Source organism: Ranitomeya variabilis, chromosome 3 (genome assembly GCF_051348905.1).
Source record: "Ranitomeya variabilis isolate aRanVar5 chromosome 3, aRanVar5.hap1, whole genome shotgun sequence".
Classification (NCBI taxonomy): domain Eukaryota; kingdom Metazoa; phylum Chordata; class Amphibia; order Anura; family Dendrobatidae; genus Ranitomeya; species Ranitomeya variabilis.
Genome location: NC_135234.1, coordinates 113,635,642 through 113,650,657, shown reverse-complemented (window position 1 = coordinate 113,650,657; position 15,016 = coordinate 113,635,642). Strand labels below are relative to the sequence as shown.

General features: G+C 41.1%; 1 protein-coding gene across 2 annotated transcripts in view; it reads left to right on the top strand.

Annotated features, from left to right (window-relative positions):
• Positions 1-15,016, top strand: part of LIMK1 (LIM domain kinase 1) — a 121,280-nt gene that overhangs the window by 20,204 nt on the left and 86,060 nt on the right. Inside the window, exon 2 of one of the 2 annotated variants that reach the window (XM_077294534.1) lies at positions 3,853-3,949. In XM_077294534.1, coding sequence (XP_077150649.1) covers positions 3,853-3,949 — 97 coding nt within the window. Of the gene's footprint in view, positions 1-3,852; positions 3,950-13,667; positions 13,760-15,016 lie in introns of those variants that run through there. The other variant, XM_077294535.1, reaches the window with a different exon arrangement.

Genomic DNA, 15,016 nt, shown 5'->3' with positions numbered 1-15,016 from the left:
TAAATTCTCGGAGAGGGACAGACAGGGTTTTCCCTAGTCTGAGGGATATCGCAGGGGCCCGGGTAATCAGCTGTAGTCTACCCAATACCCGCATGACATCCGGGTGCTGTGTTATCATGCGACCCCCCGTTTATTTCAAAGGGGAGGGCGTTCAGGAGGCAAAAGGCGATACCAAGTAGGGTATGTAGTGTGACTGTACATGAGAAATGTATGGACACTTTTGATTCCACAGGTAAAGGATTGCTATAAATGGAGATTATCTATGTTATCGGACACTGCCCGCAGACAGGAGTGGCACTTTTTTGGAAACAGAGCAAAGACTTTTTTCTTAACACATTTTACTGCACAATGCACAATGTCAGTGAAACAATGACCCAGGAAGTCACTCAAGGTAGACTGTAATAATTAGGTTGATACCAGCATGACTTCTCTACAGAGCTGCTCCACCAACCTGACTGCAGAGAGCCATTGTCATGCTTAGGAATACTATTTTTTTTAATACAATGCGCTATTCGTTTTGGCTATTAAATACATGATTATAGAGAATAATGGGGTGTAGTCATCTCTTGGAGGCCAAAAAAGCTGCTGACAGGCTCCCTTTAACCAATTAGAATTTTTTTTTTCAATAGAGGGCGGAAATCCATGGAGCTGAACATATGTGTAATCATCATGTGAATTTTGGTGTTGCTCAGTTGATGACATTCCCAAAATATTTGACATGCTTAGCAGAGGAGATAACAATCTAACTTTGTGGGAGTTTGATGAGCAAGCAATATCCTAATGTAGATAGGGAGGTTTCCATTCTGCTTTCCATTCTCAGTGCCTCTGACGACTACAACATATGGCAGATTTTGGGGCTTTGTTGCATATAGTTTGCTATGTTTTTATGTCAATAGGTATATGCAAATCTAATAATAAAAGCAATGTTTATTAAAAATTAGATATGGGTATCTGGGTTATATATTTTCATTTTTTCAATTATATCTATCTAACTTTGATTGAATACACAGTCAAGTGGTATGGCCCAAGGATCATTGCAACCTGATGTGTTCATGAGATAACTGGCTATGACTAAATGTTGCTGTACTTATGTCACTCCTGCATGTAATGAAACCTCTGCCATTTAGATCATTAAGTGATTTTTGACTAAACTGAGTTTTTTAATCTTTGTAGAACATGTAAAGGAAATAAAAGCTTTAGAGAGTACGAAACCCTAATTTGAGCCCACAATAAGTCAGCTGAGTACTATATTTTTAGCCTTATATTTGTACCCCCTGAATGTCTACAGTCCTGCTTCAGCCTTTAGTTGCAGAAGAGATTGCATGGGTGGATAATACCCAAAATTATTGAAATAGGTATTGAGGGACCTGCTCAACGATTATATAATATTTCTCTCCCATCACTAGGGTAAAAGTCTAAAGTAAATCTTATGAAAAGATGAATTAATATGTAACATCCAATCAAAATTCAGAAGCATTTTAGTACTTAGATCGAAGCATCTCAAAATGATAGCCTCCACATATTATCTGCTGCCTTCTCAAACTTGCCGGAGATCATCATAAGAACTTGGATCTTATCATTTGGAGCAACTCAGCTATTTCACATGATGATTGCTTTTGGAACTGTTTAGGGTTACGTGCTGACCCACACTAATCTATTGATCATTGGAGGCTTACATTTTTTAGCTAGTCCTTGTATGGCAGCCATGCACGTCGAGAATGTTTTGTAGAAGCCGCAGTAGATGCTAATTTAGGCTCTTGTAATGCTGTCTTCGCTTGTCCTACAGTTGAGTACATTTAGTCTTCCATTAAATTTAATTGTTAAAAAAAAGTGTTCTTTTGTTAAAAAGTTTAACAGAGTGATCCCACAAGGAGGACGTTATGTACAACAGGAGCATTTCTTGCACCATAATTCGAAACACAGTGTAAAAAGGATAACATATGGTTAATAGCAGTACCTGTCCAATGCATGCTGACGACTGATGGATCACTGTAATTGCTTAATATATAAAATGTTCTTCCTAAAGATAAACAATTGAACCATATTAAGTAGTCATTAAGTGACGCAAGAAAATGACTAAAGCCAGTTTCACACGCCTGTAATATTACTACACTTTTGGGTTTATATTATGATTGCCCATTCAGCCTGAAGATTATACTGAAATTAAGCCCTCCATTCACATTAGACTTATGTTGGTTGAACCTGCTGATGTCGACTGTTTCCGCCCATAGTCATATGTCTATAGGGTCCCCAGACAATTAAGGATCTGGCATGTCCGATTTGAGACTGCCGATCCTTTTGTTCTCATGGAGATAATATCTGGCTGCATACAGTATCTGTCTTCAGCTTTCTCATAGAGAACCCAGGAACACTCGGCTGACGGAGTGCTCCTGTGTATGGGAAAGACGGCCAAGATGGCTGCCAGTCAACCATTTGGCTGACATTCATTTTATGTGTGTGGTAGGCTTTAGCTCACTATAGGGTTCAGTAGATTTGTAAGAAATCGAAAAATTCCCACCATTACATGAACATCAAAATGCATCAGTTACCAAGGTTAACCAATAGGAATCTAATTTTTTACTAACAATAATAGCAATCAATGCCCCTGAACTTCCTGTGCTATGTCATTTTTTATTTTTAAAGAAGGGCTGTGGAGTCAGAGTCAGTGTCCATTTTGGTGGAGTTGGAGTCGGTATAAAATGGACCGACTCCTAACATATATAATACATTGGGTTCAGTAGTACAGTGCAGAATAATGTTTTCAGAATAATTTGGGAAAGTTATGAAATGTCCTATAAATGTCTGTTCTGTTCCTGATCTAATGATCTGGGCTTTTAGTTGAGATGAATCTGTGCTGCACTTTATGTACATGGTCAGTAATGATCACAGCTGTGGAGTCGGAAATTAGGGAAATTGAAAAGTTGGTGATTTGACTTTCTGACACGTAGCAGTGGTTTGAAAGGAACCTGACAAGTAGACTGTCACCAACAGCTACTATAGCGGTAGGGGTTCTGATGACTTGTATGATATGCCAGACTAATGTTGCAATGTTGAAAAATGTGCATTTTTCCTATATCGTTGCATATACTAATGAGGTGGGACTAGCTCAGCAGGGTCATCCTTCATACATGACTTGTAGGACTGTTATTCAGGTTATCATTCACGCCCAGAGAGGATCTAAAGCCGGTCTAGTCTGGTGGGAGTGTATGCCGGATGTCAGTCATGTCAGAGAGGCGTGATTAGAATATCAGAGCAATTATAAATATGGGGGTAAAGATGCCTCACGAGACTAGTCTTGACTCATGTAACACTGGAGGATAAAGATAAATTGTTCAATTGCAGTCTTAGGCTACTTTCACACATATTTTTTTAAAAAAACGGATCCTTTTTTTTCCGCCGGATCTGTTTTTTTCTCATAGAGTTGTATTATCGTCGGATTGCACCTGATAGCCTAACGTTTCATCTGTTTTTGGCGGATACGTCAAAAATTAGTTTTCCGGCGGCCGGAGAAAACGTCCAGAGGAATGTTTTTATTGTCCGGTGAAAAAATGCACAGCGAAGGATCCGGCGATAAACGGATAAAACGTGGGTGAAATAGGTGAATACGGCTACCGATTCTGTTTTTTTTACACTGAGCATGCCCTGTAGCTGTATTTTCCATTCTGGAGTCTCTCTCTCTCTCTCTCTCTCCATCTAACGAAATTAAAAATGAATTAGATACACTCGATTATTGGGGACTTCCAGTATTACCATCCAAACTTTTTATAAAAATATAAAACAATTAGGAACTGTCTTTTTGTATAATGTATTCCTCTTGGCACCTTCTTTACACACTTTGTTCTCCTCCTATAGGTAATGAATTGCCAGTTTGTGCAAGTTGTGGACAAAGTATCTATGATGGACGATATCTTCAGGCCTTGGACTCAGATTGGCACACTGACTGTTTCAGGTATTTATTTATTTTACTCACTTATATAGCGCCATTTATTCCGCAGCGCTTTACAGACATTATCATCGCTGTCCCTTTTGGAGCTCACAATCTAGATTCCCTATCAGTAGTGGGAGGAAACCGGAGGAGAACATACAAAATCCTTGCAGGTGTTGTCCTTGGTGGGGTTTGAAGCCTGGACCCCAGCGCTGCACTGCTACTCACTGAGCCATCTTGCTGGTATGGTTACATTTCCCCAATAGGTATAGAAAATATATATTTTCTGAGCTGAACATTCCAGCACTCATAGTATTCCTTAAAAAATGTAATTTATTGTTAAGATTAAAAACATAAGTGGCAAAGAACAGCAACAAAAATAATTACAAATATATATGACAAAGGAGAGAATGCACACACGTCCGTCTAATCAGTTATCCAGGCTTCAAGATTAGAATAGACATGCATCCATTTTCTACCTTTGTTATACTGTATATATTTTGAATTATTTTTGTTGCTTCTCTTTGCCACTCATGTTTTTAATCTAAACAATAAATTTAATTTTTTTATAGAATGCTGCTAGTGCTGGCTTCTACATGGATCTACATGGATGATCCGGGGTTAGAAAATCACTACATATTGTGAATTGCAGGTCTTCCGTTTAGCCTGTGTGTTTTGTGTCCCATATTTAATGGATTTTGTTTCCTATGGAGCTGAAGAGGTTAAGGACCCTTTCTATACTGGTTAGGAACATGAAGCTCCATCTTACAGCTGCTCCTGATCTAGTCATTTCCTCTCTCTGTAAAATCTGACAAGACCTTCTCTTCCTTGCCAGTGAAAGTTTTTTCCTGGTAGTTCCCTGAAATTGCTGTGCAGAGTTGGAGATTGTTCTTTGGTTTTTGGGTGTGTAATTTCTTCATTGTCCTCATTTGGTTTGTATATTTCTACACTTCCAAACATACCTCTCTATTTTGGGTGAGTGTTTTGTATGTTATGTATGTATGTTTTGTATGTTGCTTTTTGTTATCTCTGATTGTCATACTTGTTTATACACTAGCATTTATGTCCGAGGCCTCCTGGGGGGAGGGGGATGGGACAGGTTTGGGTATAACAGGAGAACAGTAAGGCACCTGGCCCAAACCTACTCACCATCAGAGGCACCTTTGGGAGCAATAGTTAGGGCCCTAGCCCTAGGGACTGTACAGGACCCCATTCCGCAATCACATACAGTCACAGTGTGACATTTTCACTCGCCCTACTTTTTTGGATCTTGACATGGATCCCGTCGCTAACGCTGCGAGACAGCTGCAGAGTCTGTCTTTTGAGCTATCAGACGCATGGTCTAAGGTTTCTTCACAACAGACAGCTGAACTGGAACCTAAAGTGACACTCCTGGATAGGTTTTCTGGGGTTCGGAATAAATTTGTCGCATTTCAGGAAGCATGTAAGCTCTATTTCAGGTTTCCGCTGCGGTCATATGGGAGTGATATACAGAGGGTGGGGATTGTTGTCTCCCTCCTTCAAGGAGACCCTCAATCCTTGGCCTTCTTTCTCCCATCCGACTCACTGTCACTCCAGTTGGTGGATACATTTTTCAGGGCTCTTACATTCCCTTGCTATCCTTAAACACGTTTGCCACAACTTTGGCAGAATGCTTAATGCTTGTGAAATTTGTCCTTTTGAAAGACCCATTTGTGCCCAAGCTTTAACTTTTTGGCCAGTGACCTGATATGTTACTTTAATATCTCCACATCATTTTCCTTTCCTTATAATGACATCGATTTTGTGAATTACACTAGCCAATCCTGCAACAAAGCACCTCTACAACATGATACTGCCAACCCTGTGCTTTGTGGTTCGCATGGTGTTTTTCTGATTGCATGCCATTGCCTACCCCTTTTTTCCTACATATATAACAAATTGTGTCATCAGACCTGAAGACACTTCTCCAAAAAACCCTATTTTTGTCCCCATGTACAGCTACAAACTGTCCCCTGGCTATTTTATGGTAGTCTGAGAGAAGTAGCTTCTCCATTGCTGAGCCACCTTTTAGGTCATGTTAATATAGCACACATTTTACTGTTGCTATTGATACTTTTGTGCCCATTTTCCTACAGAATCATCACAATAGTTTCTTACAATGAAATCTGTGTGGTAGAAAAGTATGGGTTTTACTGACTTAACTTAAGTGTATTTAAATGTATGACATTAGCATTATCAGTTTCTAATCCCAGGCTTGAAATTCCAAGACTTAAATTGGTTGTCTGGGACTTTTATATTGATGATCTTTCATTAGGATAGGTCATCAATATTTGATCCGTAGGGGTGCAACACCCTGCATCACCGCCGATCAGCTGTTACTGGTGGTGGCAGAAGCTGGATGTACTGAGTTTGGAAGCTCCAGAGCATTACAGCTTTGTCAACTGCATAGCGGCTGTGGCTTCTGAATTAACTCCTTCACGACATGTGCTGTACTAGTTGGGCGCATGTCATGTCTCCCCATTTGAGGTGGGCTCCGGCGCAGAGACCACATCTTTGCTGTCAGCTATTTTGAACAGCTGACATTTGCCCACAACAGCCGCAGGTGGAATCGTGATCCACACGCGACTGTTAAAGCATTAAATGCCGCTGTCAAACTCTGACAGCAGCATTTAACGCACACTTACGGAAATCACGCCCATTGGTGACCTGTCATGTGATCGCAGTCACCGTTTGGTCGGCATGACAACCAGAGGTCTCCTGGAGACCTCTATGGTTGTCACTGCCCCGTGGTCGGCGCTCATAGCAAGTCAGCAATTCTGCTACATACATGCGATCTGATCATCGCCTGTATGTAGCAGAAGCGATCGGGTTATTGCAGCTTCTAGTCTCCCATGGAGATTATTGAAGCATTGCAAATGTAAAAAAAGTAAACATCAAAGAATAAAAGTTGCAGCACTCACCCGTCAGTCTTCAATTCTTTATTTGCAAAAACAATCCAACATAGGAAGTGGCACAGAGACGGCTAGGGCTAATGAGGGGAGCAGGGATGTGCAGAGACGAGACAGACGACGGCCGTTTCGCGCGATTGCGCTTCTACGGGTCCATGTGACATGGACCCGTAGAAGCGCAATCGCGCGAAACGGCCGTCGTCTGTCTCGTCTCTGCACATCCCTGCTCCCCTCATTAGCCCTAGCCGTCTCTGTGCCACTTCCTATGTTGGATTGTTTTTGCAAATAAAGAATTGAAGACTGACGGGTGAGTGCTGCAACTTTTATTCTTTGATGTTTACCTTCTGGGATTATTGCAAGTGCATGCATAGCACCACCCAGGTCCTTTTAGTGTGACGATACTCCCTTCCAGCTGAAAGGATCCCCCTATGTGAATAATGAAAGAAAGCTATATTATTCTTCAGTGCCAGTGTATTTTCTCTTTATAGACTCTTTTTATAGAAATGTAAAAAAAGGTTTTTAAAAATATTTAAAAAAAAATGTAAAAGTTCAAATCACCCCCCTTTTGCCCCATTCAAAATAATTCAATAAAAAAAATCAAATATACTCATATTTGGTATTGCCACGTTCAGAATCGCCCAATCAATATACAAATATATGGACCCCCAGAAGTGCAGTAACAGCGCGAAACCTGCTCACTCCCCTGTCTCCTACACACCGCACCATGCACTTTATTGAGATGCTGATATCATCGAAGATGAATTAAAGGAATTTAAACAAGAAAGACCGGGTGCGTGGCCCATTTTTTTTCTTCTTGTTTATGCAATATACCATTACTCTATGTGTAAGCACTCCCGATAAGGGGTCTTTGATACTAAAAGTGTGAGGCATCACTGGAAGTGAAAGAAGCACAGTCATCATCCATATATTTGGTGCCTAATCTTCTAAGTGGACAAAAGTTCAATTTGTCCCGCAAAAAACAAGCCCTCACATGCCAATATTGACAGAAAAATAAAAAAGTTATGGCTCTGGGAAGAAGGGAAGTGAAAAACAGAAACGCAAAAACGAAAAAGGCCTCCCTCACGAAGGGGGTTAAAGACAAGTTTCTAAAACTCTTTGTATTTCAGCCTCTCGCCCTTTTTAATATACTAGTTTGCTATTAGTGAATACATTACAGGTTGTAAAGCGTCCTGCTCTCAGACGACAGCGGATCCAATTGCATCCAGGCTAGACCATGCTCTGAGCTAATCAGCCTGGAGTCTAGACTAATGCATTGTAACAAACTCCCAGAGAGGTTTGTGCAGATTCTGCTGATGTATTAAAGGGGTTCTCCAAGCCTGCGATAATTATGACCTATCCTCAGTATAGGATATCAAAATCTCACAGGTGGGGGGTTTATCAGAAAGTAAATCAATATCTGATAGGTGGAGCGTCCAACAACCGAGTCCAAGGAGGGTTAGAGGGTCTTTCACTGGAGAATCCTTACAGCGCGCAGTGGACTTGATCTGAGGATTCACTAGTCGGCAGTAACGTAGAGTAACTGTAGACTTGTAGCCTAAGGCCGGACAACCCCTTTAAGGCTAAGTGCACATGTCAGGATTCTTTGAAGAAATTTCCTGAACAAAACAGGACTTTTTCTGCAGGAAATCCGCATGCATTTTTTTTGCGGATTTTTCACGTTTTTTTCCGGAGCTTCCCCAATTCAATAACTGATTGACAGGTTTGTCACGCTTGTCAAACATAGTGTTTGACAAGTGTGACCAACTTTTTACTATTGATGCTGCCTATGCAGCATCAATAGTAAAAAGATATCATGTTAAAAATAATAAAAAAATAAAAAATTGTGATATTCTCACCTTCCGGCGGCCCCAGCAGCCATCCCGCCCCTCGCGATGCTCCCGTTCCCAGTAATGCCTTTCGGCAATGACCCCAGATGACGTAGCATCACGCGAGACTGCTACATCATCACAGGTTATTGCTGCGAGGCATTACTGGGAACGGGAGCATCGCGAGGAGCGGGATGGCTGCCGGGGCCGCCGGAAGGTGAGAATATCACAATTTTTTATTTTAATTCTTTTTTTACAGGCATATTGTTCCCAGGGCCTGGAGTAGAGTCTTCTCTCCTCCACCCTGGGTGCCATCCGCATATGATCCGCTTACTTCCCGCATGGTGGGCATAGCCACATGCGGAAAGTAATCGGATCAATGCATTCCTATGTTTGCGGAATCCCCGCGATTGCGCACAAAGAATGAACATGCTGCGTTTTTCTCCGGAATGTGATTCCGCCGCGGAAAAAAACGCGGCATGTGCACAAAAAATGCGGAATGCATTCTAATAATAGGATGCTTAATGTAAGCTTTTTTTAGCGGCTTTATTGCGTTTTTATAGCAAAAAAAACCGCCGAAAAAACGCAAAGATTCCTGAACGTGTGCACAAAGCCTAAGTCATATATTTTATTCTGTTTTGAACTCACTCGTATCCTTATACTTTCTCATTTTTCCTGCTTCTAAGACATCAACTTGAAGAATTGACTTCACTTGTTTCTGCCAAATATACTGTATACTGTACTCCCCCTCGACAAGTGCAGTTGTCCCAGTTATTCACTTCACCTATCACTGATGTTTTAATCTTATGGCTGATCAGTCTATAAGATCAAATAACTGTCAATTACAAGGGAAAAAGGAAAATATGTATATTGTGGTGTAATATATTCTGTATGGTTTCTGCATTATAAAATAATATCCGCAGATTTGCTGGTGCTGCTGCTCTTCAGACAGTAGAGGAGAATAGGCTCCTGTGCCAGTGTTGTAAGAGGCACTTAGTCTAATGAATGACCCTGCAACTTTTACAGACGGTAGCAAAACAGGTAATATATCTGAATAACAAAAGCTAAACAAAATGTTCGGTATTCAATATATATTCCCCATGGTTCAGTTATTACCAACAGAATCCACAGAAATGGGCATGAAATGTCTTAAAATCAGTCCCTGTCACCACAGTTGAACTATCTAAACTATTAATATGGGCATACAGGTTATAGATGGCTGAGGAGAGTGATACCTGTATGCTTTATATCAGATGCCTTCTTGTGGATAAATCATCTTTTATCACTCTATGACTGCGGAGGAAAGAAAAGAACAGTTATGCGCACACAGGAGATATGAGGCATACAGGTATCACTCTCCTCAGCAGACTATAACCTGTATGCCCATATTAATAGTTTAGATAGGTCAAATGTGATGACAGATTCCTTTTAATTTCCATGAGCAGTTCCATAGGAAGCGAAGTAATAAATACATCAAGTTACTTGAGTTAACCAAGCCTATCAGTTTGAGATGTCATTTGTATTTAGGAAGAAAGCAACTACATTAAAGGGAATCTGACAGGTGATACATGCTGCCCAAACCATGGTATATGATAACAGCCATGTATTTTTGATTCTTAAACTATGCGGTTTGAATCGCCTGTCAGGTTCCCTGCAGCTCTATATTATATGTGCTGTGTGAGTTATTAAGTTCTCTGAGTGTGGACAAATTTTCTACGCACACAGGATAATCATTAAAGGTTTTCTCTAAAAATGTAATAAAATTTCCTCCATTGCACAACTCAGTCTCCAGTCCATCCTAGCTATGTGTCAAGACCAGCAGCAATCTGAATATTGCACATCTCCCGAGACCTGTATCTCAACTGACAGAGGAGCTGTATCATATGCAACAGAGATGTGGATGACAGGAGAAGAAACACATTTTCTCCTCAACTACCTGAGCACAGGGGACTGAATCTAGAGGAAAAAATCCTTTGTGCTCAGTCAGCCATTGAGAAGGTTTATTTCTTCTGATGTGACACACTTCTCTTTGGATCAAGGAGACTTGTGCATACAATACAGATTCTCTGTCAGTTGAGACACAGTTCTTGGGAACTGTTTTTCTTCAAACTACATTCCGTATTGTTATGTTACTATAATGGGCTGCTGTTTAAATTACGTGACTAGGGCCATTTTATTACATTCTTGGAAAACCCCATTTAAAGAGTAGTCTCACTACTTGCATATTGATGATCTATCCTGAGGATAAATTATCAATATCAGATTGGTGTGGGTCCAACACCCGGCACCACCACCGATCAACTGTTCTCAGGCTACCACTGATCTCATATTGTTGACTTATCCAGCAAATAGGTCATTAATAGTGATGTAGTGAAGCAACCCTTTAATTTGATCATTCTGTGCACATAGGACATCATATTATCTTCAGCACATCACCTGTTTACTGTTGACCAAGTGCTGCCTATGGCAATGATTTTTAAAATTGTTAATAAATCATCGCACCTGCTATATGAGAATTTAGCTTGGTCTGATTGGATCGAAAGTCGGGAATGAGCGTTTCCATAAACGTTCGTTCACTGATTAACTGGTCTTAAGACTGTAAATGACCATTTATTTTACCTGCAAGACTCATGTACTGTATCATGTAATCTTCATATGTATCTGTAATTGTTTCTATTGCAATATGATGGTACTGTATATAAAATGTCATCATCATTGCAAACCAGAAAAATATAATCTCTTATGTTTCCACATTGTTTTACTTTTTTTTTTTTATTCCAAACTGGAAAGGTAGGTGAATAGCAAGGTATAATATCAATGCCATAGTAACTGGAGCTACAACCACAGCTCTGTTCACATTTGTAGTCAAGTCTATCTTGCAAATTTCTTTATTGGCATTCTCTGCTTTGAAAAAATACTATTTGTAAGAAGGATCCCTTAAAGAGAATGAGCAGGTTTGTGCTACCCATCTGAGAGCACCGTAACCCTGATTCCAGCAATGTGTCACTTACTGGCTGCATTTTTATTTTTTTATAAAATCCCTGTCTTATCTTCTGCAGATCTAGCAGTTCTCTAAATGCTGAGCTTTGTATAACTCCGCCCACACCTCTGATTAGTAGCTTTCTGTGTTTACTGTGCATAGGCAGAAAGCTTCAATCCGTGATGGAGGTGTGGTTATACAGAGCTCATAAATATAGAGAACTACATGGCAGCAGGGTTACTAGTCCTCTAGTGATAATTCCTGCTTATAAAACATAAATCACATTATTCTGTTCTGAGATTAGGTGGCAAAAACCTTTACTAGCAAGATGCTGATGCAGCGCCCCAGAGTCCTGGTCGTTGCAGTACTGTGGCTCCGCCGCTAAGGGGGGCTATGGTACGTCTGATGGCACTGAAGGAGTTCACCTGACCAGGTATCACAGACACCAATACATTTCACAGTCTGGCCTCCAGGGGGAGCTAAGGGCACTATTCATTAGGCCACTCCTCACAGTCTGGTAAAACTGGGGGTTAGATAGGAAGTGAGGGAGAAAGCTGACTGGGTTGGAACCAGGCAACACCTTGTGGCAGAGGGTGTTGCAGGGGAAGATTCAGAGGGGTCCCTGTCAGGGGTGGGATCCTGACAGAGGCCTAGCAACCAGAGAGAACGTTACGGGACCGCGCCTGCACGATATAGCGGCGGTACCCTAAGAAAGGACAAGAAGCGAGGTATATTGTGCTGAGTGAGAAACGAGATCAATGCAACAAGGAGAATACCAGTAGGAGTCGTGCTGTAAGACGAGGCAACATCCTACTGAGGCGCATAACCGGTGGCCGGAACGCCGAGGAAGTATAGAGCTCCAAGCCAAACTTCAAACCTACGGCAGGACAGTCAGTTACAGGCGGGCTGTCTCACCCAGACCCAGGAAGACACAGGGGGGTAACAACAGGAGTGGGGTGACGCTGGAGTCCCGGAAAAGCTCCGAGCCTCCCCGTCATACAGGTGCGTCCTAACCGTAAGATCAGGGGGACGTAGAGGGAGAACATCAGAATCGAGTTGTGAGGGAACACGAGAAACAGACACAACAGTTGTGAGGACTATCCCGTAAGCACAGCATGGGAGGACCACAACACACAAGCGCAGGAAGGCAGGCACAGATTTCCACCTGCAAAGGGAACTCTGGAGGTGCCATCGGACCGGCCGGACTTGCGCAGCCTGGTTAACCGTATTCCGGATTGAGGACTCAGAAGCCTTCAGTAAAGAGGTAAAGAGACTGCAACCTGGTGTCCTCGTTATTGACCGCGTCCGGCACTACACCGCACCATAACATCAGCACCATCCACATCTATTACTGTACGCCCCTCAGCAGGGTCACGGACCGGGTCTAGCCACCGTGACAACCCCAGAGCAGAGACTCAGAGGCCCGGTACCGGGTACCCCTCGGCCCTGCGGCAGTTGGGGCGCTACACTGACAAACTATCCCCCCAAATCATTTATTTTCTGTGGGAAAACTGAGCAGCAAGTGTTCAATTTCCCTGCAGCGCTCTTACAGGTGAGATGACACATTACACAATGTCCATCTAAATCAATAAAGGACAGGGCCGGTCCTCCGGAGCAAGAGATGCCCTTTAATTCACTCTCCACTCTGGCCAAGACATGAGGATCCCAAACAGATCACCCATAACCTAAAATATATGAAATTAGATGAAAACCCCTTTAAATGTTGTCTTGATACGTCTAAATATTTTAAAACTGCAACAACTTGTAGAAAAGGCAAAAAAAAATATTTTATTGCCAAAGGAATAGAAAACAAAATGGAAAATCTAGAATTTCTAGTAGTTGCAATTCATCATGACTCTAACACAATCATTTATCTGAGCACTATATCAGGCGCTGGCTCTGCGGAAGTTGAACACTATGAGATTTCGCTTAGGGGGGAGGTTGTCTCTGCTGTTAATACAGCTGTGTGCTCAGAACTTCCTGTTCTTCTATATTACTCACAGGGGGCTGGGGAACCAAAACAGGGGATAGGCAGTCAGGGCAGACAGCTGTGAGAACCGGCTGCATGGGCCATGGAGCAACAGGCAGCAAAGAAACAGTAAGTGTCACAGCATCATTTACATGGAGGAGAAAACTTTCCCCTGTAATTTACTAACCTCAGACATGTTTTCTACTTTTATTTAAGTATGTCAGTGTTTACTTTGACATCAATATAGGACTTATTGATTATTATTATTTATTTATATTATTGATATTGTTATTTCTTAACAATATGATTCCCCCAAATAAAAGTAGTTTATTAAGATATATATATATATATATATATATATATATATATATATATACATATATATATATATATATATATATATATATATATATGTACATAATGATTTTTGAAGACATACACACTTGCCGTAGGTATGTGGATTGTCGTAATTGTTGGATGCACACACTATCATTCTATGGAACTATTCAAAAGCAACTGACGTGCTAGGTAAGGCTAACCCACCCTTCTATGTGTAAGGTATTAGTATTTCACAGTATTCATAAAATTCATCAGCTATGGTAATGGTTCACTATGGAAAAAAAACCGTAAAACGAGGCCAACAGTGTTATTGTATGAACCATAATTTGCTCAACATGTCCACAAGTTCTATGTAAAGAATTGTGCAATTATAATAGGGGAAAGGAACATTTATCGCCAGTAGCTAAATAAGAACATCATTTTCAAAAAAGAAAGATTGAATCCAAAATTGATTTACTGTGAGATTATTAGAAACTGATTGAAACTCTTACAATTCATTTTGTATCTATGTTACTTTGATGGGATAATTAAACCTCTAGAAGTTGTGACATATTGGTATAGGAACAACATATTGCAATTATCAAGTGGAAACTCTTCTATTTTTATAGCAACCGAAATACTGAGTCTGCTGAGCCTTTCTTGATGGTTCAATAAAGGGACAACAATGGGCATATTGTATTGTGGGATTGATGGAACATGTCCCTTCCACCTCAATACTTTTTAAGGAGCTTCATGTTCGTGTTCAGTCATCATCACTGTCCCCATTGGGGCTTAGAATCTGGGAAGGGAGTAATAAATATGGAGCTTCACAGGCTATTAATATCAGCTCACAGCTATATACTTAGTCTTTTCTGGATACATGAAAATCAGGTGGCCCTCCTGTCATTAATAATCATCAAAAGCTAGGCAGACAGCTGTGGGGTGATATTAATAGGCTAGGAAGGGGCCATAGATATTGGCCCCTTTCCATACCAAAAAAATCAGCTTTCAGCTGCCCTAGAATGGCGCATCCATAAGATGCGCAAATTCTGTCGCTTAGTCTCTGAC